The sequence below is a fragment of the Sander lucioperca genome, chromosome 8 (assembly GCF_008315115.2).
Source record: "Sander lucioperca isolate FBNREF2018 chromosome 8, SLUC_FBN_1.2, whole genome shotgun sequence".
NCBI lineage: Eukaryota > Metazoa > Chordata > Actinopteri > Perciformes > Percidae > Sander > Sander lucioperca.
The window spans coordinates 18,298,317-18,320,823 of record NC_050180.1 but is presented as its reverse complement, the minus strand read 5'-3'; the positions used below and the strand labels follow the sequence as shown (position 1 = coordinate 18,320,823).

The window sequence follows — 22,507 nt, the reverse complement described above, 5'->3', positions numbered from 1 at the left end:
AAACATTTTAAGCGAGAAATAGGCCATGCAGTTGCTGAATCTGTCTTCATTTCAGATCGACAAAGATAAGTTTAAAAGATTTTCGTCAGATTTTGAGAGGCGTTTGTCATGCTCATCCCGCTCGTAATTTCTTGTAATTGGTTATTGAGTCCGACTGCCCCGACAGAAGGCTCCTCCGACTGACGACGACACAGAACACACCGAACAGATTTGAGTCACCGACCTCGCCAGACTGTCTGACTTCTGTAGCCCACTCCTCACCTCTGCTTGAGGCTAGCGAGCCAACATTAGCCTCTATAGCATTACAGACCGATTCTCTGACAGAACTGTGGTCGGTTGAGTTGTTGTATTGTGGGTAATGTAGGCGAGAGGTTTTGACCAGGAAGAATAATGTGTGGAATAAAAAGATGATACCTCTGGTTCTGCTGCATCAACTTTCATCCTTTTTTGTGTGCAAACAAAATCGGTGGACTGATATTGTTATGCAGGATTATAAAGTATTTTAAAGATGATTGTAATGTTGTTTTGTATTATCTTTACTTATCTTTTGTGATCTATATGTGAGAAAGCCTGCCTCGCCATGTTAACATGACTGTCAGTGTCTTCACTTACTGCAGAGAGACGGTTGCGATGTTTAGTGTGTAAATTACCTTGAAGCAAGTTGTCTTTATGTTTCTATGGCGTTTTCATTCAGAAGTTGGTATTTCACTGTTTTAGCTTTAATTAATTGGCTCCTAATTTCACAATTGGTGTGGAGGGCACCGCTTTGTTTCTACTTCTGATCTGTTTGCTGTAGTTGTCAAATATTTGTAGTTTATGAACAGTAATGTGGAGTTATTTGCAGTTGTGTGCCCTAATGTGCAATATACTTGTGCAGCAATTTGAGTACTTGCAGGGGAGTTTCTTCAACATTTCTATGAATATTACCCTTATAGTCATCCTGCTATCGGCACATTTGTCTATTCACTGCACTTCCTATAATAAAATCTTCTGACATGAGGATCATCTCTCCTGCCCTGATTCTTTGACCAGTATAATATCCATATCTGCTGACCCAAACCAGTTACATTTTCTCCAAATGCACCAGCTTTTGTTTTATACTATAAGTCACATGAGTAATGGTTGGACTATGAACGATGAAACAACAGCAAGATACATAAACGTTAACATTTGGTGAATGAACTGTGGTGTTTTGAATTGTTTTATAGTCAATGGACTTACAAAATAGGTATAAAACAAACAAGACCAGCTAAGAATATGCCCAGCTTGTGTAGCATTGTCAAATCGGACAAACGGGATGCGATTAAGAATTAAAGGGGTGGCAAAGTCAAGTACATGTGAAATGTAGAAAATAGCAGGAAGAGAAAATGATCTGAAGAACTGAGGGGAGTTTTGAGGCCGGTGTTGCTGAAGAGGAAATCATTTTCTGTTTTCAAATGCCATGCTGAAAGGTCACCTCTGCAAAAATCGAGTTTGAACTGATTTAACTTGACGTGTTAACCTAAACTTCAAAGAATAGCCTTGCCTTCAGCAAAAGTTCCAAAAGACGGATATATGCTGTGATTTTGTGTTTATTTGTATATCGTGTTGATATCCTGCTGATCGTGTCTAGAGTCAGTGGTTACATGCTGTACCTGTACCTGAGAAAGTCTTTCATCTTGTACAAAGGACCTCTGCAGGTGTTGAACACAGCGCATTTTACGTGAAGCCACAGCTGACAGTGGGTTTTTTACTGAGGGTGTAGGTTACATACTATGAGAAGATCCAGTGCAATAGATTTAATAAATCAAAGGATATAACGTCATTTATAATTCAGCTTTGAGCTCCATTCACGTGTGTTGGAAAAGGTCAGATATGTAGCAGAGTCTCACTCTCTGCAGAGAGATATGCAGCAGAGCGACAGACTCCTCTGTGATACAAATCAATTCAGATAAAAGTTTTGTATTTTTATTCATTACGTTTCAAAAGCCAAAAGTTCACAATCACAAAACCCATTGCCCATGGGGGTCATACATCTCAAATAAAGTTTAATTGAACAAATATCAAGACATTCATGGTGAAGACGATACAAAACAACATCAAATTTTGTTTGTTTGTTGCATATGATTAATAGCATATTATTGTCATACATTATGACTGTTACCACCAATATATTACTAGAGCTTAACGGTTAGTCAATCGACATAAAAATGAATCAATAGTTTCAATAATCTTTCAAATAATTTATCAGGAGACAAAGAGCTTACAGCCATGCTAGCTGCTCTGTTAAGCAGCGGTGCTTTGAGAAATGCTTATATCAGCATGCTATCAATGCATTTAGCAGGTATAATGTTTACCATCTTAATTTAGCATGTGCAACTCTATTTTAAATTTTCACACCAAATGACATACAACAGAGGCCATGGCGAACGAAACATTGTCAAAACAGTATGTCAATTCTCCTCAATTCCCCTACCCACTCACAAACCCACCCAGTTCAGGTCCAAAACAGACGGTGACAGACAACACAGACTCATGCACACAGACAAACACACACCAGTAAGGACATACAACAAAAAACAAAACAAAAAAGGGGAGAGAGAGAGAGAGAGAGAGAGAGAGAGAGAGAGAGAGAGAGCTGGCGTCAAGTGGAGTAAATTGGAATATTTTTGAGTTTTGGACTGCTGGTGCCATAACACAAGGCATTTGAAGATCACCTTGGGTTTTGGTAAATTACGACATTTTGCAGAGACTAAACAATTAATCTATTATTCACAAAAATAACCATTTTTTGAATCACTTATGCAAATAATTGTTAGTTGCACCTCTATATTAAACATCAACATTAAACAAAAGTAACAAATGGCTGCTGAAATGTATACATACAGTGTACAGAAGTACAGCCAACAGCATTAACTAACATACAATGTAACAGAAACATCTATCTGACATTTGACAATTCTAATAACTTAACATTGAAATGTTTCTACAATACAGAACAGCAGATGGACTATTCAGTCATGTCAGAGGAACCTTTTGCTTTATCTCCACCAGTCGTCTTTTTTTAAACAAATGGCACTGTGCAGATAAAAAAACATGCACAAGAAAGCTGGCCTTTCATGCATGGTTACAATCAATTAAATTTTCTTACACTGTCATATTCTGTTTCAGCTTACATCAGAGATACAAACAGAGAAGATTTACCAACTGCAAACACATTTTTTTCTTATATAACATTTATTTGTCAGGAAACAAATAATCTCAAGCAACAAGAAAAGATGTTTTTTACCAGTGTTTTGGATGATCGACTTTACATCTGCAGTGATTGTATTTCATTGAATCAACAGTTTATTTTGTTTTAAAAGAGATTAGAGTCTTCCTGCATCTTGTGTTATTTCTGTGGCTTACACTGGATAGTTGAGAGCTAAACATTTTACATTATTTCAAGGTGTAAAAAAGGGTAACTGAGAAGTGATCATAAAAAATAATGAGAAATTACTTGACAACAAGGCCAAATGATTGTAACCGTGTCCATTCATCACACTGAAGTTGACACTTCTAATTAAAGTAAACGTGCGAGTAAATATGATCAACAGTCCTACTGAAGCACAGCACATGGGTTATGAAGTTTATGAAAACACAGATGCTTTCAGACGGTGGTTATATTTGTGCTCCCACTGTTCTGACTGTACAAGCGTCTGGGAGAAGTGCAGCACAGGAGCTGCTTGTTGAAGTGTTTCCTGAAGTTTTTGCTCATCAGGTAGAGGGCGAATGGGTTTACACAGGAGTTGGTGAAGGCCAAAATGCGAGCGCATACGCTGGCGATGAAGTGGCCCAGCGAGGTGTCCACCTGGTCGTAGTGGTAGGAGCGGTACAGGTAGATGACATGACTGGGCAGCCAGCAGACAGCAAACAAGCCGACAAACACCAGCACAGTTTTGGCAAGACGCTTTCTGGACTTGATCTGACAGGAGAGAGAGAGAGAGAGAGAGAGAGAGAGAGAGAGAGAGAGAGAGAGAGAGAGAGAGAGAGAGAGAAGAAATCAGCTCCTACAATTCTTCACACTGATCCAGACAGGAATATTGGCTGGACTGTCATGGAATTTTGTACAGACATTCATGGTTCCCAGAGGATGAATCCTCTGACTTTTCCTCTACCGCCACCAGCACTTTGACGGTTTTGTCTTTAAGGAAATTGCTTGGATTGGTATGAAATGTAGTACAGACATTCCCCCTGCAAATAAATCCTAATATCTTTGGTGATCATCTAACTCCATCACCAGGTCAACAAACAAAATCTACTTAACTAATAACATTCACATCAGCCTCAGCTGTACTTTGTTTTAAGTGCAATTAGCAGATGTTAGGATTCTAACACACTACGCTAAGATGGTGAATACAGTAAAGTTTATACCTGCTAAAAATCAGCATGTTATTGTCATTGTGGAAGCAGAGAGGGGCGTTTCTGGCACAACTTCACCTACTTCCAAGGAGCATGGAGATGGGAAAGAAGTCTAAAGCTGCAGCAACACTTGTGGTATACATAAACTGTATAAATATGTAGTATGTAGCTAGTATAAGTGGTTCTATATACTACAAGAGTTGGTGCTGTTTTGACCAATTTAGCATTGTCAATGTGAGCATGTTAGCATGCAGAGATTACTGAGCACTGAGTTTTGCTTGTATAAATAAAGATTTCAACAAATCCGTTTCTCACCCACAGTAGAATTACTAAACATGGAAATAAATAGTTTAGAGAGTGGTTTATAAAGACCACTTTGTAAATGAGATAACTAATCAGAGGATCCCAGAATCCGACCTGTTTCTGGAGGTGCAGGTGCCCTTCAGCAGGGATGTCCACAGAGCTCCTGACCAGACTGCGAGCGATGAAGCAGTAGTAAACTGATATGATGAAGAGCGGGATGATGTAGAAGATGAGAAAGGAGGCGGTGGAGTGGATTTTTGGGTGCAGCTCCCTGGCGTGGGGGTAGGGCGCACAGGTCACAAATGTCTCATTGGTGTGGCTGGTGGTGAAGGTGTGCAGGTCGGAGAAGACGGCCTCAGGAATGGCCAGAGTCACAGAGAGCAGCCAGATGGCCCCCGCTCGAAAACAGATACTGAGTGCAGCGCTGGACCTGTGGATGTCCAGAGGTCTGACTATTGCTTTGTACCTAAACAGAGAATAGAAATATGTGGAGCATCACTGAAACTTGTTCTGGCATTGTGTGGAGAGAGACTATATTAAGATGAACTGAACTGAATACCTCTCTATAGTTTCTTCATTATGCATCTAATCAAAAACAACTGCAGAAAAACGTGTTATTGCCTCATCACTGATTTGAATTAAGGTCTAACCCTAACCTCCTAGAGACTCAACTTATTCTTTAAATCAAAGAAAGATACGCTTTGATACATTATCTGACTGTAGATTAGCAGAAATTAAATTAGGCTTTGAATGAAAAGAAACAGGAACCACAGTAGATACTATTAGCTCCTGGATGAGAGAAATTCCAGATCAAAGAGGAAGGTTTATTAATCATAACTGGTATTAAATGTTCTTTTTACTCCCAGAAGCTAAGCTTGCCGAAAATACAAAGAGCTGTTGGCAGCTCCCAACATGTTTTCTGACAACAAAAAGCTGAATCTGGACCCTTGTGTATCTGACTAATATGTATTCTGTTTTAGATTGTTTCATCAGCACCAGGACCTGTATAATCATTCAATCATTCATCTTCATATCTTATGTCAGGGGTTTCGTTAGACCAGTGTAACTACAGAGAGTTTTTATTTTCTTTAGATTATCATCTTGTGACACTTCAATATATACTATTATGAAATGGGTTATTCTGCATAATGGGTTTTTACTTTTGGTACTGTAAGCATATTTTGATGATCATACTTTTGTACTTTCACTTAAGTAACATTTTGAATGCAGGACTTTAAACCAGAACAGAGTATTTCTACACTGTGGTATACTGTTTTCAGATATACTGGCAGTATGGAGAAGGAGCAGTATCTAGACCAGCATGTCAGAAAATAAAAATTACAGATTCATCATGAATGAATATTTAGTGAATATTGAGTGAGTGACTCTTTTGACTAATAAATAAAAAATACACTATTTAGTATTACAATTCCTGGAAGCATGGAGAGGACTTTGAAACAACATTTAGACCTAATGCTGGTAAATAAAACAACAAAACTTTATTTTACAGGTCTGTCATTTCTTAATCATTTTCTGAAGCAGACTACGATAATCTGGTATTAATTATAGGGGAAAACATTCTGAGACATTTACTTTGATCAGAGTTTAGTTAGTTGAGTTTATATGATTCCCACAGTCATTTCAAATAAAATGTGCAGAAAATATAAATGAACTGAGCCAACTCAATAAAATAATAAAAAAAACAGGAAAAATCCAAATAATGAAAACATTTTAGTGACTGTCTTTAGTGGGACATGTGCATAAAATGATGCAAGACTTTTATAATGTGTCTTTTTGATGTAATGCTGCACCCATGCAAAAAAAAAAACTCCAAATGTGGATGGAGTAAATCAGGGGCGATTCTAGGATGGCCAACACTACATTTCTGTTGACCCTGTTCTTGACTGGGTTACAGGTGCTTAGCATCGGCGAAAGCGACACAGGATATTAAACCTGTTTCAAGCCTTTTGAACCTGTAATGTTTGTCCTCTGTCACTATCAAACACGTTTGCAACTCTAACTTGAAGCACCAAAATTGATTTAAATTTTGTATTATTATTATTATAATTTTTAGGGGGGCTGAGATGAAATTTAGAGGGGCTTGAGCCCCCTTAAAAGGGGTCTAAATCGCCCATGGAGTAAATAAATAAAAATGTAATTGAATTGAGTATTGAAACAACTGAAGTGTCAAACTGATTTTTATTTAATCGAAGAAAACCCTCATGTTGAAGAAGTCTAGAAGACAATGCTGCAAGTTTAAAAGCCTAACTGCGTGAAAAGTAACCTACCGGTCAGCGGAGAGAGCAGTGAGGGTGAACACTGAGACTCCCACAGAGGTGAGCTGGATGAAAGGGATCAGTTTGCATCCAACGCGGCCGAAGACCCACTCGTCCACCAGGTAGCGGCTGGCGTCCACCGGGGCGCAGGTCAGCAGCAGCAGCACGTCCCCCAGAGCCAGACTGGACAGGAACAAGTTGGGCACCGTCCTCATGGACTTCACCATTAGACACGTCCTCATTAACGTGACATTTCCCACTAGACCCACGATAATGATGATCCCGTAGACAGCAGCGATCCCGATTCCCGGGAGCCAGATGTTGTATTGGTGCTGCTCCTCTGTGGAGGCATTGAGAACCAGAACCCTGCTGTCCTCTGGGCTCATAACGAGTGGGTCCTCCAGAGACATATTAGTCTTTACAGGGAGAGGACGGAGCTGTTCAACACAGTCCGGTGTCTCCTGGTGCGTTTGGTGACTGACTTTATAAAGTATGTGACCTCCTGCTGCTGCTGCGTCACTTCAGCCATTTCACGCGCTACAGCTGTCAAGATCAGGGTGAAAAAATGTCTGATCTGTTTCAACCTTATTGTTTAAGGGCAAAACATCTTAAACTCTCCTCAATGAGATTCAGAATATATTGGCACAAATGTTCTGAAAATGTCCAAGAATAGCCTACAAAAGTGGTCACCTGGATATGATTTGGAGTTATCACCTCTTCAGTGTAGGCTACATTGCAGCTCAGTTGGACAGTGTTTTGGATGCAATTGGAAATAGTTTGAAGTTAGTTTCAGCTGAGTTTGAAAATTATGAAATTACCCATAGATTGTCCTTTGACTGTTGATGTACTTTACTGTTTATGGCAGTTAGACTAGGACATACAATGGATCTTCTTCTACATCTGCCTTGGCCGCTGTTTTCAATTTAGTTGTAGCCTATTAACTGTAGAAACCTCATTTCAACCTCAAAACAAAAAAAACTTTTTTACTTCCTGTACTCTATTACAACAATTAACTGAACTCTGTGTAACAACAGTGCCAATCCGCATAAACTTGTACTTCCGGCTGCTGAAGTCCCCTATAAGTATAATGTTGTACCCCATACTGTAAGTAGCATATAAGCTATTGGACCAATCTATTTTTGTCAATTGTCAAAAGTAAAAACACAAATTATTTAATAAGTATCCCAAACCTAAAAGAAAGGAACTATGTGGTTTGTCTATCATGTTTTTGTGCTTTTCTGTACCGCTCCAGCATTGGTATGGTAAGTGGTATATGGTCATTTTGAAATAAATCACAGCGTAATTCTATCACTTTATAAAGTGATAGAATTACGATGATGTCTCCAGCCTCATACTGGAGACATAGCAGCATATTTTTTGGTGCCAAGTGGGCTCAAAATCATTTTCTAATATAAATGCAAATTGAGTTTTCCTGTATCAAGGCACATAACACAGATGAAAATGTTCTTCTGTGAGCATGACTTAAACCATTTTAATTATCTAGACTCTTCTGTTGCCAATATTTTTTCAAAGAACAAAATGGCTGCAGAGTTGATAATTCTCAAAAGCATTTCCCCCCCCCAAATGTGTATAATTTGACAGAAAAACGTCCATCAAAGTAAAATGGCTGCTTGGACTTGAACTACGCTTTTATCTGAACTCACAAACAGGAACAGACTCCAAAAGCTCAAACTGATTCCACTGCTGGCTATTTCAATTATTATGTAGATAGACCACATTAAAACAAATTATGTTTTTCAGAACTTGAGTGCTACTGCATCCACTTCTTGATGTCAAGACGACCTCCTCGCCCTCTCTCTCTCTCTCTCTCTCTCTCTCTCTCTCTCTCTCTCTCTCTCTCTCTCTCTCTCACTCTCTCTCTCTCTCTCTCACTCTCTCTCTCTCTCTCTCTCTCTCTCTCTCTCTCTCTCTCTCTCTCTCTCTCTCCATTATCCTCAGCCTTTGTGTCTTACCATTTCAAAATAAACACAGAAAAGTCTTTTGAATTTGCATTCATTTTGACTTTTTAGTGGTCAAAAATTCAATTATTTCTGTATTCATAAGATGACCTTTGCTTCCACATTTACATGCCAATCGCATTTATCGTCTTTGTATCTCTTTCTTTTTAAATTGGGGCACAAACATAACCTAATTTCAAATTGAAAAGTGATTCCTTACACAACCTCGACTCAGATAACCACGTTGATCATCTTGGAAATGCCACGCAGTGTGATTAAAGCTGTAACGAACACGGCTGATACCTGTGATACATCTGAATATTTAATGTGCTTCGTGGTTTAAAACAGTTTAATGCATCATGTTTTATTCTATTAGATCATTGTGTGTTTTGGTTGTATATTCCTAAAATCTGCCCCAGAGGGAGACTCTTTCATAGTCTTAAAGCCAGAACAGAAAAATCTCAGGCCCAGTGGATACTTACAAGTGTTATGTACCTACAGTATCAAAGTAAAAGTACTCGCTCTGCAGAAACATGTCCCCTGTGCCTGATATATTATAATTTATGGCATTATTAGATTGTTGGTAGTGATGCATTAGTGTATAAGCTGAATTGTACTGTTGTAACTGCTCAAGGTGTAGTTTTAACTTCTTTATATACAATCATGTAGTTTAGTACAGTAGTTTCCCATAGGGCCTGGGCCCCTCCAAACTATCACAAACTCAATCCGAGGAGGCAGGGGATGATTAATGGTAGAGACAAGAAGAAAAAACTGAGTTCTGTTATATTCATTTTATTTCATTGTTGGGACTATTCTTTGCTTCTTTTTTTTATTTTATTTTTTTTTTATAAATATTGGATAATTTGACCTTGTTGGGTCTTGATGAGTTTTTTTAAATGAAACCATTTGAGAAGTTTAGAGGGGAAATGTATTTTTTGTGGAATCCCTGGTTTAATCTTTAACAATGTGACGAATTTCAAAAATGTATGTACCTTTTTTATGTAAATTCTTAATCTGCAAAGTAACTACAGCTAACAAATAAATATAGTGGCGTAAAAAGTACAATATTTCTATCTGAAATGTAGTGGAGTACAAGTATAAAGTGACAGGAAAGGAAAATACTTGAGTAAAGCTAAAACAGTACTTCAGTAATATACCTAGAACACTAATAGGTTATAGGGTTACATTCAATCAATTCCCCCATAGTTAAATATATTTTAGTGTGTATTTGTTTAACAAATATGAACATTAAATAGCATGTTTGACTTCAGCACCATGGACAGCAGCCGGTCGAGCCTGGTGGAGAAGATGATGAAGTGAAGGCTGAGAGAATAAGAATGAGTTGACATTTTGATATCCTGGAGAAGATTAGTTGTTCTTGTAGTGACACAAGCAACTCTAAATAAATGTACAATGCTCAAAGGCAAGAGATCCCTCATGTTTCCCACAGGGCTGAAGTCTAGATTTTAGAAATACTGAGGTCAATAGGTCAAGGCAAGCTCCACCAGTAAAAAACCCACCCCAAGTTGATATTAAGTTTTCAGCCACACTAGCTGGCTCTAGGGATTGCAGTTACGGTCAGTCTGACCACTTTGGTCCAAACTGAAATCTCTCAAAAACTACAACAAATGTACATGGATTGCCATGAAATAGTCCACAGTGGCTGAATTCTAATGGCTTTGCTGATCCAATGACTTGTCCTCTGGCGCCACCATGAGCTTTTTTACTGAAATGTCTTAAATTTGGTGCACACAATCATGCCCCCCACAGGATGAATTTGATTTACTTTGCAGATTCCTAAACTGTTCATCTAGCACCATCATCAGGTCAAATGATTCCCATCAACCTCAGCTGTACTTTGTGTTTAGTGTTGATTAGCTAATGTTAGCATGCTAATATGCTAAGATGGGGAATGTGGTAAACAATATAGTATCTGCAACACATCAGTGTGTTAGCATTGTCATTGTAAGCATGTTAGCGTGCTGAGGCTAGCATTTTGCCTCATAAAGAAAAATGGAGTCCAAAAGAATATACCCCTTCATGTCTAATTTGTGTATATGAAGAATGCAATTCTCTCCTGATACCCCAAAATTCATGACTTCAGTGTTCTCAGTGGTGTGTATCTATTGACTTAAAATGTTACTGCCCATTCATGTCTCTCCACTCTTTTTTCCTTAAAGGTTTACAGAGTTCCATTTCACTGAGGAGTTCCAACAGGCTCGACCTCCCAGAGTTCCCTCTGTTTAGTGTATTTATGTGAGTGGCCTACTGCTATTCACTGACCTGAACAGACACCACTCCTTCCCTCTGATATCCACCAAGAGCTGGGTTGGCAGAAGAATTAGGAACCTGGATTGAAACTGTCAGAGTTGGAGGAATGGGACAGTGTGAAAGCTGTTTGTATATTTGATGTTTCAAACTGTGGGGATCTTTAAATTTGTTCAATATGTGAGATTTGTTAGGACTTTTACCCTGTGTTAAATAAACAGAGTAGACTGCAGGTTTGTGAGACTGTAAAAATGTTTCTTTTCCTGCAATCTGTTCCAGATGCTCCTTAGTTTTACAAATTGTAGTCGACGGAGGATTTCTTGATGATAATGAGGCCTTAAAAACTAATAGGTCTTTACATACAGAACAAGGGTAACAGAACAATGACATTGCACTATTATTATTATAATTAATGTAACATTTTGTGTAAAACATAGTTTTCAATAGAAGAGAATCGATACAACCAGAGTGCAGAACTGTTTTGCTGACCAAAACATAAAGGCAGCACAGAACGCAACTGAAGCACTTTAAAACTTTAAAAAATGCAATAATTTCTTACATAAGCTTACCGGAGTCATGTAGTTTACAACTTTAATGAATACATACATTACTTTTAGGATGACATTTACCAAATAGAATCCATAAATTAACAAAACCCTGAACTTTTCTTATGAGTTTTTCTGTTACTTATGTTCACTGCTCCCCTCCCTCGCTTTCATTTCTTTTTGTCTTCTATTGTATTTTCCCCTTGAAATACAGGGCCTATGTGTTTGATAGTGTTAAAGCTATAGTGCGTAGTTTCTGTCGCCCCTATGAGGAATTCTAAGTAATGACAATAACACTGTCGGCGCGTCCACATGAGACAAGCCTTCCATGATCGCGCACAGCCCCCACCCCTCCTCCACGCAGTTGCCAGTAGCCACGGAGGATTAAAAAAACATGATGGACTCTTCAGAAGAAGTAATTATCTTCGGGTGACACAATCTTCAGAGCATAGCCATACTCAGAAACACAAAGAGAGTTGTGTGGAGCTGATAGTCTTAATTAGCTTTGTAGCTTGTAGTAACTCATTTGGCAATGGCTTAAATGTAACGGACGTTCATTATTCTAAAAAAGTTACACACTAAAGCTTTAATGTTTGTGATCAGTGAATTGCCTATGTAAGAAAGGTATGCTTCCTGATTTATATCCTAATATCCTAAATACAACATTTTCTAATATAATGACGCTCCTGTTCCTATTAGTTATATGATTTGTCTGATTAATAGCCTAAAATAATGCTCAGTGTCTGAGCAATAATGACTACATCACTGTCTGCAGGGCGTCACTTCTCACCGACAGGCGCTTCTCGCCAGCTCACAGCGCCCCGTGCGCCCCCCGCAGACTCTCTCCGGGACAACACCTGGCTGTGACAACATTCTGCCTGGCATTACATCGCAGATGAGCTGCGGCGGCGGCGGCGGGTGCCTGAAACAACTCCGTCCTCTCCGGCGGGTGACCGACCGACTGCCCGGTGGAAACGGCATGGATGTGTGGACCGTGAGCGAAGCCACATTCCCCAAATGGCGGAGTGAGTGAGGATGCGACTCCCCAGTTCTATCTTTGTGTCGGTGTCTCTGTTCACGGCCGAGACCACGGCAGCGCTCTACCTCAGCTCCACATATCGCTCAGCTGGAGACCAAATCTGGCAAGGGCTCACGCTCCTCTTCACGCTCGTACCATCTGTGCTCGTGCAGCTGACCCTCACCTTCATCCACCGGGACCTCGGCAGAGACAGACCGCTTGTCCTGCTGCTGCACATCCTGCAGTTCGGACCCATCGTCAGGTCAGTGCTGGCTTGTTTATCTCTCACTGGTTGGATGATAGATAGAGGCTCTGGAAACCATTGTGTTCTCAATCACTGTCACGCGATGATTTCTGTCGTTAAAAACACGGCCTTATTGCACATAAGCTGCTTACGGTTTGATGAATGCATTGCGCACATGCTGCTGTTTTCATTTTCTCCGGCCTTTTGTCTTTGGCTGGCTGCATACATACTGGTGCAGTGTGTGTGTGTGTGTGTGTGTGTGTGTGTGTGTGTGTGTGTGTGTGTGTGTGTGTGTGTGTGTATGTGTGTGTATGTGTGTGCGTGCGTGTGCGCGCGCCATTGAGATAAAGGCTGATCAATATGCTTATCGATATGTTGCATGTCCACACAGCTGGCAGCCACCGCTGTCTATATAGACTTATTTCCCAGTTGGATCATCTTCAGCTGATTTATTCATGACTGCTCTGTCTGAAAGGACATTACATCACATGAAGAATCTGACATATTGTTACACACTCAGGGAGGATCCTTTTAAGCATATGTGCTTTCTGTGTAAACCCCTGGCCTGACCTGTCCATGTGTCTCAGCTATAGGAGCCTAATCCTGCATATGTACAAAACATCCATGAGAAAACCTCCCTGCAGTCAGACATGCAGCATGAGAATGTTGTCAAACTTACAAACAGCAGGAGAAATGACTGTGGTGCCATTCATCTCCTGTAATAAGAAAACTAGAGCTGAAATGATTAGTCGATTTATCGATAAGTGTACTATTTTGGTAATCGATTAATCATTTTAGTCATGTGAGAATTTGAGTTTTGGGCTATTAGTTGAACAAACAATAATAAAAAGAATAATAAAAAGAATAATAAAATAATAATAATTGTTAGTTGCCGCTCTAATGGGAACACTATCAGTAGATTTACAGTAAATAATCTGCAACCATTTTCCATATTTTCCCCCTGGCTATTTCATTTTAAAACACAGGTTGGTACATGGTGGCATGTAACTGCACGGTCACAACATTATAAAACACGGAGTAGAAAATAAAAAGTAGGCTACATGAATCAAAATAAGGAGCACAGCTTCCAGAAACTTAACTGACTGAAAAAGGCATTAATGGACAACATGACAAAGAGCAAGACACCAAACTGGTTACATCATTATATTCCTCATACTTGAGACAAAGACAATCAGAATCAGAATCAGCTTTATTGGCCAGGTTTGCATAAACAAACAAGGAATTTGACTCCAGTTAGAGGTGTACTATGAGTTCCTGCTTGGTCACTTCTGTTGACATTCCAAGTAAATTTCAAACTTACTGGGTTAAGATGAGTTCTTTTATAGTGAATGAAAGGCTTGATCTGACAAAGACTGCAACTAGTGTTGCGACCACCACGCGCGAGCATAAACAGTTATGGCGATCCGATGACGTCACATTTGCGAGCGCCAGGTTGGGAAAGGCCAGTAACTGTCACTAACCCCCACCCCTCCCCCAACCATCTTGTCGGTGATTGGCTGGAACGTGTTTGTTGTATTTTGGTGCCTATCCTGTGCCTCTAGTGTTTGTTTGACGTTTACGACCCCTGTGTTGTCTCCCGAGACCAGGTTTTTTCACGGTGTATTCAGGGGGCAGGCAGCTAGCGGATCAAGGAGAGATGCGCTGAAACCATGCAGGAACTCATAGTGCACCTTTAATCTTTGCTCTCAAAGTACAACACTCACTTAACATATAAAGAATAAAAACAGAAACGACAGTAAGAAATATAAAAAAATACTGTTAAGTATACAGTATAACAATACAATAGAATTCACAAATTTACAAAAAATATACAATAACAATTGAAGAGAGGGACGGAATAGTGCAATATCAGTATAAAATACAGTACAAAATACATTATTAAAAAATGAACAGTGATCCCACAAAATATATCCAAAACCTATCCTAATTTAGTGTACCGACACTTTTTTTCCTATATAAAAAGAAGAACAAGCACTTTTTATGAGTTTCTGCCTTTATACAAGTTTACAGGAAACAACAGAATAAACAAAAGCTGAGAAGACATTCAACTCCCAACTCGGTCTGAGTGGATTTGCATAGACTCACCACTCAATCAGTCAAAGCAAAGGTGCTTTGTTAGTTAAGATGTGAACTTCGGTCGGAGCCAGCCTGGCCTCTGAACAAAAGGTCCCACTCGGATCAAAGTGAAATGCTTCCTCTCAACACAAAGGCAGAGTTTTTTATATATATATATATATATAAATTATATATATATATTTTTTTTATTTAGCAAAAACTGAAGATATGTGAAGATATGTCATACATAAATCTCATTCATATTTCAAGTCCTTCACACTAGGACAAAACAGACAAGACATAAATAAAAATAAAACAAAATAATTGAAAACGCAAAACCACAAAACAAACCCATCAAACAGATCAAACAACATAATAAATGCACTCAGGATTAGTTAAAAGTCTGTTGATAAGGTAAAATAGTTTCAGGACAGTCAAAATGTCATACAGAAAAGCAGGAACTTGATCAGTGAACAAAAAAGAGAATATTAGGACAAAATGAGACTAAAACTGTCAGGTAATCCATTTACTTCTACAGATGCTGTCACTACCAATGCATATTTCAAACTGGATTTTTAATTGCTTTTGAAGCAAAAAGCCCAAATGGTGCTCAGTTCAAGCTTCTCAAATGTGAATATTTGCTCCTTTTGTGGACCAAACAAGCTGTTTTATTGTATCAATTTTGGCTTTAGCAAATTGTTTCAACTATGTTCAGACGTTTTATAGGCCATTAGAATAGTAGATTATTCTGTAGTTTTAGTTGAATGAATCCACTGGTCAGTCAACAGAAAATGAACCAGCTATTTCAATAATTGATCATTTAAGTCAGTTATTCATTATGCACTTCTTCCAGCTCTTCACATGTAAAGTGTGCTGCCTACAACGAGCCAGGAACATCTATATTTTTGTTTTTCTTTGTCGACCAGTTGAACAGATGTCTCTTGCAGCGTATTGACTCCCCAGCAGTGGCCTCTGTGGATCTGACCCTGTCATGCCTGTTTCCCCTCGAGTGTGTTCAGATGATTACTGTTCAGACTTCTACGTCTTTCCTCAGTGAAGAGCAGAACTAAGAATAAGAATAGCACAGTCACCCCCAGCTCCTTATCTCTGACAACACAAGCGGAGAGGGAAATGTCCGTCTCTACTGCCGAGAGCACAGCTGCACTTCCTCTTCTTTTCCACCCAAACAACACTTGTAATATTATAAACAGAGTCATACACAGAGTCCTTATCATTTTTTGTCATACCAGCAGTGACAATGGTGCTTGTTGTGCTGAAAAAAAAAAATCATCTACTTGTTTCATTTTCATTCTTATCTAATTAGAAACCTTTTTTCTTATTCCTCCTCAGTGTATATTGAGCATGGGTGATCATTTTTCCATCACAGAAATGGAGTCTAATCTGTCTGTTATTGTAGAAGTACATTGCTGGCTTTTTCTGCAGCTTTTATACTGTTTAAAGTCCACTTCCACTCAAAAATGTCTTTTGCTGATATAGTTACTTCACTTGCAAGAGCTGAAAGATGAATCGATTAGATGTCAACTATTAAATTATTCACCAACTATTTGTATTAATCGTTTTGAGGCCTTTTTTTTAAGAAAGAAAAGTAAAAAATTCTCTGATTCCAGCTTCTTAAATGTAAATATTTTCTTGTTTCTTCACTCCTCTTTGAGAGTAAACTGAATATCTTCGAGGTTGTGGACAAAACAAGACATTTGAAGAGTGCATCTGTGACTTTGGAAAACACTGATAGACTGATTTTTCACCATTTTCTGATATTTTATAGACCAAACAACTAATCGATTAATCGTGAAAATAATCGACAGATTCATCAACAATGAAAATAATCATTAGTTGCAGCCCTACTTGGAAGTAATAATACAGAATAATGTGCAGAGTCAACACTAGAAGACTGTTTTCACCTTTATCTGCTAAAAGGTAAAAGTTTCTCGGTGCTCACCTTAAATCTGAGTTTAAGATGACGCGTGCCAGCTGATATTGTGACCACTTTGGAAACCAATAGTCCAATATGCAACTTAGACAAGTGTGATGGAAACTTGAACCTCCAGCTCACAAACACTGAACTTTTCAGAAAGAGTAGATTTTGAGGAATTTACTGATATTAATTATAGTGGCTGTAAGTTATGATTATCCGTCTGTTATCTGTAGACCTACCCCTTCATCTGACAACACACATCTACTTCTCAACATGCTGAACTCAGCAGAGACTGAGTGTAGGACTAATCTTCATATTTTCATCCTTCAATTAGATGTTGGTTATTTATTTAACATCTGAAAAGCTTAACATTCACACTTTTATTTATAATCAAGTGAGTGAGGTGTTCACTGTGAGTGCCAGTCCAGCTGATAAACCATCTGTCCTTCAGCACCCCCGGGGCTTAAATCCTCCTGCCTTGCTGTTCTATTGGCACTGTGTGTTTATGAGCGCTGCCTCGACCTCACCTCGACCCACACTCATTTTCTGACTGGGACTGACATCTCTTTAGACATTCACAATAGCAGAGAGCTACTGTAAATGTTGGCATACATCTACATACCAGTAGATATTAATGATTTTAATATTAAATGTAAAAAAAATAAAATCTCTCCTCTTAGGTTACAGCTTTTTTATTATATCATTGTAAACTTAAAGGGGCGCTATGCAGTTTTGGCAATTTCTTCGCTGTTTTCTCGCTTTTTGCTTGCAGGTTTCTCCCCCTACAGCTTCGGAATAGATATTTGGCAACACTGTTGTAAAAACTTGTTGGTGACTCTCCCCCCTTCCATCTTCTCCATCTGGTCATGTGCATTTGTTTTCATAATAACAAATTGTTTTCATTTATCAATTAATCAAAGGCATCCCTAAATAGCTTCAATTTTCTGTGAAGTTAAACCAGTACAACAGAATGCAAAACAAGAACAACAGAACTCACAAGAACACAATTGATATAGCTTAATGAACGCAGTAAACATTATACCTGTTAAACCTGAGCTGCTGTTTTTATGTGATGTTGATCTGCCAATGTGTTGTGTGTTGACACCAGGAGGAAGAGCCTCTGTGTTGATTAAGCTAATGGAGAGCCTAATAAAGAAAAAGAAAATGGAAAAAGAATCACCTGCAAATAAATGAATAATGAGAAGTTATGTGCAGCTGTTCATTGGGTCTGCAGCTCATAATGGTCTCCTGCTGTTGTTGTTCCTGTAGGTGTCTGGAGGCGTTCTGTATCTATGGCAGTGTGGGCCGCGTGGAGGAGCCGTATGTCAGCATCACCAGGAAGAAGCAGATCCCTCGCGGGGGTCAGTCTGAGGAGGTGGAACGGCAGGTGGGGCAGGCGGAGGGGAAACTGTTTACACACCGAGCAGCCTTCGCCCGCACCTCTGTCATTCAGGCCTTCCTGGGATCTGCCCCCCAGCTCACTTTGCAGCTCTACATCTGCATCCTGCAGCAGGGGGTCTCCATTGGAAGAGGTGAGGAGGACGAGAGGGTACATGTACTTTAAGTGTGTGTGACTCTTTGATGTTATGGTCACATGTACCTTTAATCCCCCGTCACCTGTCCACAGCTCCAGCATGATGTGGGCTGATCAGTTAAGTGCCATATTGGAAATAAGAGGATGGTGTTTTCATGAGTCAAAGTGGTGTTATGTAACCGCCTCTCTGAAATCGAGGATGGAAAACAGTGTTTCTCTCTGCCAGTCGTTACAGATCTGGCTGTCCAACTCTTAGTAGGAGCCAGAATTTCTATTACTGAGAGAGACTTAATAAAAGGTTCACCCGAAGTCAATCTAGGACATCTGGATGTCGAATTAGGACAAAATAAAAAGATGTTATAGAAGTATAAATCTTATTTCCTCTGCTCCCGGCGGTCTGACACTTCTATTTCACGCTTACCGATTTAACAGCCGTAATGTGGTGAATGGGAGCTTCAGGACCTTTAAGGGATCAATTTAAGTCTGTCTTAAAACAATAGTCCCCATATGTACATTTAAAAAACTGTTTTTGCTCACTGTAATTATTCCTACGGTTTGTACTTGTAATTAAAAGTTCCCTTCACTGTGTTTTCCCATGTTTATCTTAAGTTAATGGAGCAGTCTGACTTAGTCGAATCAAGTGGGTATCATCCAGAGTTCCAGTCTTTTTACCACCAAATTCCCTCTTTTTGTTACAATGCCTTCACTGCAGCTCTGCACAGGGGGAAAAAATTCGGAATTTCGTACCAACCATATGAGCACTTGAATGTTGTTTTAACCCTCTGAAGTTTATTTATAGTAACTTTATTTATAAAGCATGTAGAGACAAGCAGAGAAAACCAGTTGAAAGGGATTTTTTACACAGTATCTTATTTATGTCTGTAGCCCATAACATAGACTTTTATTTCTTACATTTTTCTGCTGTATTTGTGTGTATAAATACTGAAACATTATTTTGGCTGAACTGTTCTATAATATTTTGAGTGATCTTTAGTGAGTTATCACTAAATATGTGTAGATTGTGTAGAAGGCACAAGTGTCATTTTCCATGTATGAGAAGTCAGATATCTTTCCAAAATAGTTTTCACACAGATTTTAAAAGCTTCTAAACAAAGAAAAAAAATGTATGTATGAATACATTTTTTTGAAAAATGAATCCAAAATCAACCTGAACTTCAGAGAATCAGAATCAGAATCAGAATCAGAAAGGGCTTTATTGCCAAGTACGTTGCACATACGAGGAATTTGTCATGGTGTTGTTGGAGCATGTCACACATACAAATATAAGAAGGATAAAAAGAATATAAACAATATAAGTATAAAGAGGATAGACTTGATGGTGTCTTCATATTTCTGTCTCTCTTTTTCACTGACAGGCACACTGATGGTGATCTCCCTCCTGTCCATTGTGTACGGAGCGCTGCGCTGCAACATCCTGGCCATTAAGATCAAATATGATGACTATGAAGTGGACGTCCGCCCCATGGCTTATCTGTGCATTTTCCTGTGGAGGAGCTTTGAGATCGCCACTCGTGTGGTGGTTCTGGTTCTGTTCAGCTCTGTGCTGCAGCTCTGGGTCCTACCTGTGGTTCTGCTTAACTTCCTGGTTTTCTTTCTCTACCCGTGGATCCTGTTCTGGCAGAGCCACTCTCCATTTCCTGAGAATATAGAAAAAACTCTGACCAGGGTGGGAACCACCATCGTGCTTTGCCTGCTCACCTTCCTCTATGCCGGCATCAACATGTTCTGTTGGTCAGCTGTGCAGGTGAAACTCAACGACCCGGACCTCATCAATAAGTCCCAGAACTGGTACCGCATGGCCGTGTACTACATGTTGCGTTTTGTGGAGAACGCCTCGCTGCTGCTGCTGTGGTTCATCTATAAAACTGACTTCTACAAGTTGACATGTGCCCCGCTGCTGGTGTTGCAGCTGCTGGTCGCCTACGCCATCGCCATCTTCTTCATGCTGGTATTCTATCAGTTCTGTCATCCATGTCGGAGGCTCTTCACCTCCAGCATGACCCAGGGTCTCTGGAACTGCTCCTCTCTGCTCTGTCTCATGTGCAACTCTGATTCACCACAGAACAGGCCCATAGGAAAGTCACTCAGCCCCACCACACGCCAAGAGACGGCTAATGATGGAGCCCACGACACAGCCAGCGACACCACAGACGACATGCCTAACGAAACTATGTATGACATGCTTAATGATACAACAATCTACGACACAACTAATGAAATAGGCAATAATATATGTGACGGAATCAATGGGGACATTAACCACAGTGATTAAGCAACGCGTAAGCATCACAACCGTTTGACGTGCCATCCAGAGAAGCGACTGATAGATCACACCCTCTGTAACCTTTTAAGTGCCACATGAGTCCCTCCGCGAGTTGAGTTTACACTTTGAATCCTTTCATATATCCATCTCAACTCTGTTTTCTACCACTGTCTATTACTCATACATGAAGCAAATGTGTCCTTAACTGGAGATGTATTCTGGCTGCAAACATGCATAGTGTTCACTTGTGTGCAGAAGCAGAAGTGGTGCTCAATTGTCTCATCAGCCAACATCCGAACCTATCATCCTGCAGCCTTTAATACAAAGAAAAACACGGACAACACCGTTACTTCTTTAGTTTTGGAGACCGTGTCCACTTATATGCTGCATTACTGATCACAAGGCGCCATGCATTTAAATTGATTGTATTTAATAGAGGCATGGAGGTGTGCATGTGTGGAGCCTCAGAGATGAACTTCTTCGGAGGCGGGGTCTGTTTTGTATAGGTTTGTTTTCTGAACCCCCCTCTAGTTTTATGGCTGCAAGCAATCAGCCTTTTTACTCCTTGATAAGAGCTTTATCATTAATACGCACTGCTTCTGTGATGTATTTGTGCTTGACGATGACATGTGAATCTCCACACATAGTTTAAAGAAAACGTTTGATCACCAAACACGCTAACTGTAAAGCATGACTTTGGTACAAATGTTGAGCAACAACAGCTGCAGTGATGTGAAATGCTTTGTTTGGATGTATTTGCATTTTTCTAATTCACACTTGTCTGTCAGCTCTGCGTCTGTGTGTCTCATTAGTTAGAATATTTACACACAAATTGTGTGCACACAAAAATTATTATTATATCTAATTGAAAAATGTCTGGAATTGTTTGCTTATTTTCAACCTTTAATGTATAATTGTGTGTAAGAGAGAGAGAATGTCAGTGTGTTTGTTTTTGCACCTACTCCTTTTTGCAATATATCAGCAGAGGGATGACAACCTCGGGTATCAAATGAATGCTCCTAATGTTTGTACAAATAAGATAAGCCAAAAAAATGTGAAAAATCTATTGTACACATTGGATATTCTCATACAGAGCAAAATAAAAAGGTATTTAAAAAATAAAATCGTTATTAAAAAAAGCTAAATAAATTTATATTTATATGTGAAAATTGTCAATAGTTTTATTTTTAGCTGAGAAGCAGTTGCTACACACACAGTCCTGTGCTGACATCTAGTGGACACACATCCAAATTGCAAAATTGTAACATTTATCTCCCTTTGTGTCAGTCTGCTTAACAAATCACACTCTGGTTTGTAGAGATCAACACTCATTCAGATGCAAAAACTGTGGATTATTAATACATTTAATGACTGCACTGAAGACGTTCCAATAAATTAATTTATTAAAGAGCCTTCATGAACTTAGTTTTACACAAGTATGCCAGGATTTCTACGGAAAAGTTCTATAAAAAGTGCATTAGTCGTTCTGACCATTAAACAACCCATCTTCCTGGAAATACACACTTTCATATCAATTCTGCAACGACTAGTAGAGACGCTTTATACAAGTAGTCAGGTAGCTACTGTAGAATAATGTTCTTACTAGTTGCAGATAAATATAATAAGAATGTAAAAGGTTTCCATAAGAGACCAAGTGTGTTTTGGCGTATGCTGATTGCACAGAG

At 39.3% G+C, this 22,507-nt stretch overlaps 2 protein-coding genes and 1 long non-coding RNA gene across 4 annotated transcripts; 2 read left to right on the top strand and 1 right to left on the bottom strand.

Moving 5' to 3' along the window:
* Positions 1–1,217: 1,217 nt before the first annotated feature.
* LOC116046594 lies at positions 1,218–22,490 on the top strand. The gene is made up of 3 exons (XR_004104175.1): positions 1,218–1,228; positions 10,285–10,288; positions 22,403–22,490. It is a non-coding gene; the product is annotated as an uncharacterized LOC116046594 (long non-coding RNA).
* Positions 2,639–7,373, bottom strand: LOC116046565 (gastrin-releasing peptide receptor-like). Its single transcript, XM_031294960.2, has 3 exons — positions 6,972–7,373; positions 4,798–5,149; positions 2,639–3,943 (listed from the first exon to the last, which is right to left on the bottom strand). Exons 1-3 carry the CDS (start codon positions 7,367–7,369, stop codon positions 3,629–3,631), a joined length of 1,065 nt encoding a protein of 354 aa, XP_031150820.1. The 5' UTR covers positions 7,370–7,373; the 3' UTR covers positions 2,639–3,628.
* On the top strand, positions 12,555–22,288 carry xk (X-linked Kx blood group (McLeod syndrome)). 2 transcript variants are annotated; one of them, XR_004898051.1, is made up of 4 exons: positions 12,555–13,010; positions 18,274–18,536; positions 19,915–21,042; positions 21,089–22,288. XR_004898051.1 is itself a non-coding variant. In XM_031294949.2 (3 exons), exons 1-3 carry the CDS (start codon positions 12,766–12,768, stop codon positions 20,829–20,831), a joined length of 1,425 nt encoding a protein of 474 aa, XP_031150809.1. In that variant the 5' UTR covers positions 12,555–12,765; the 3' UTR covers positions 20,832–22,288. The 2 variants fall into 2 exon arrangements, 1 of the variants encoding a protein (XP_031150809.1); XM_031294949.2 differs by having other exon boundaries at positions 19,915–22,288.
* Positions 22,491–22,507: the final 17 nt, after the last annotated feature.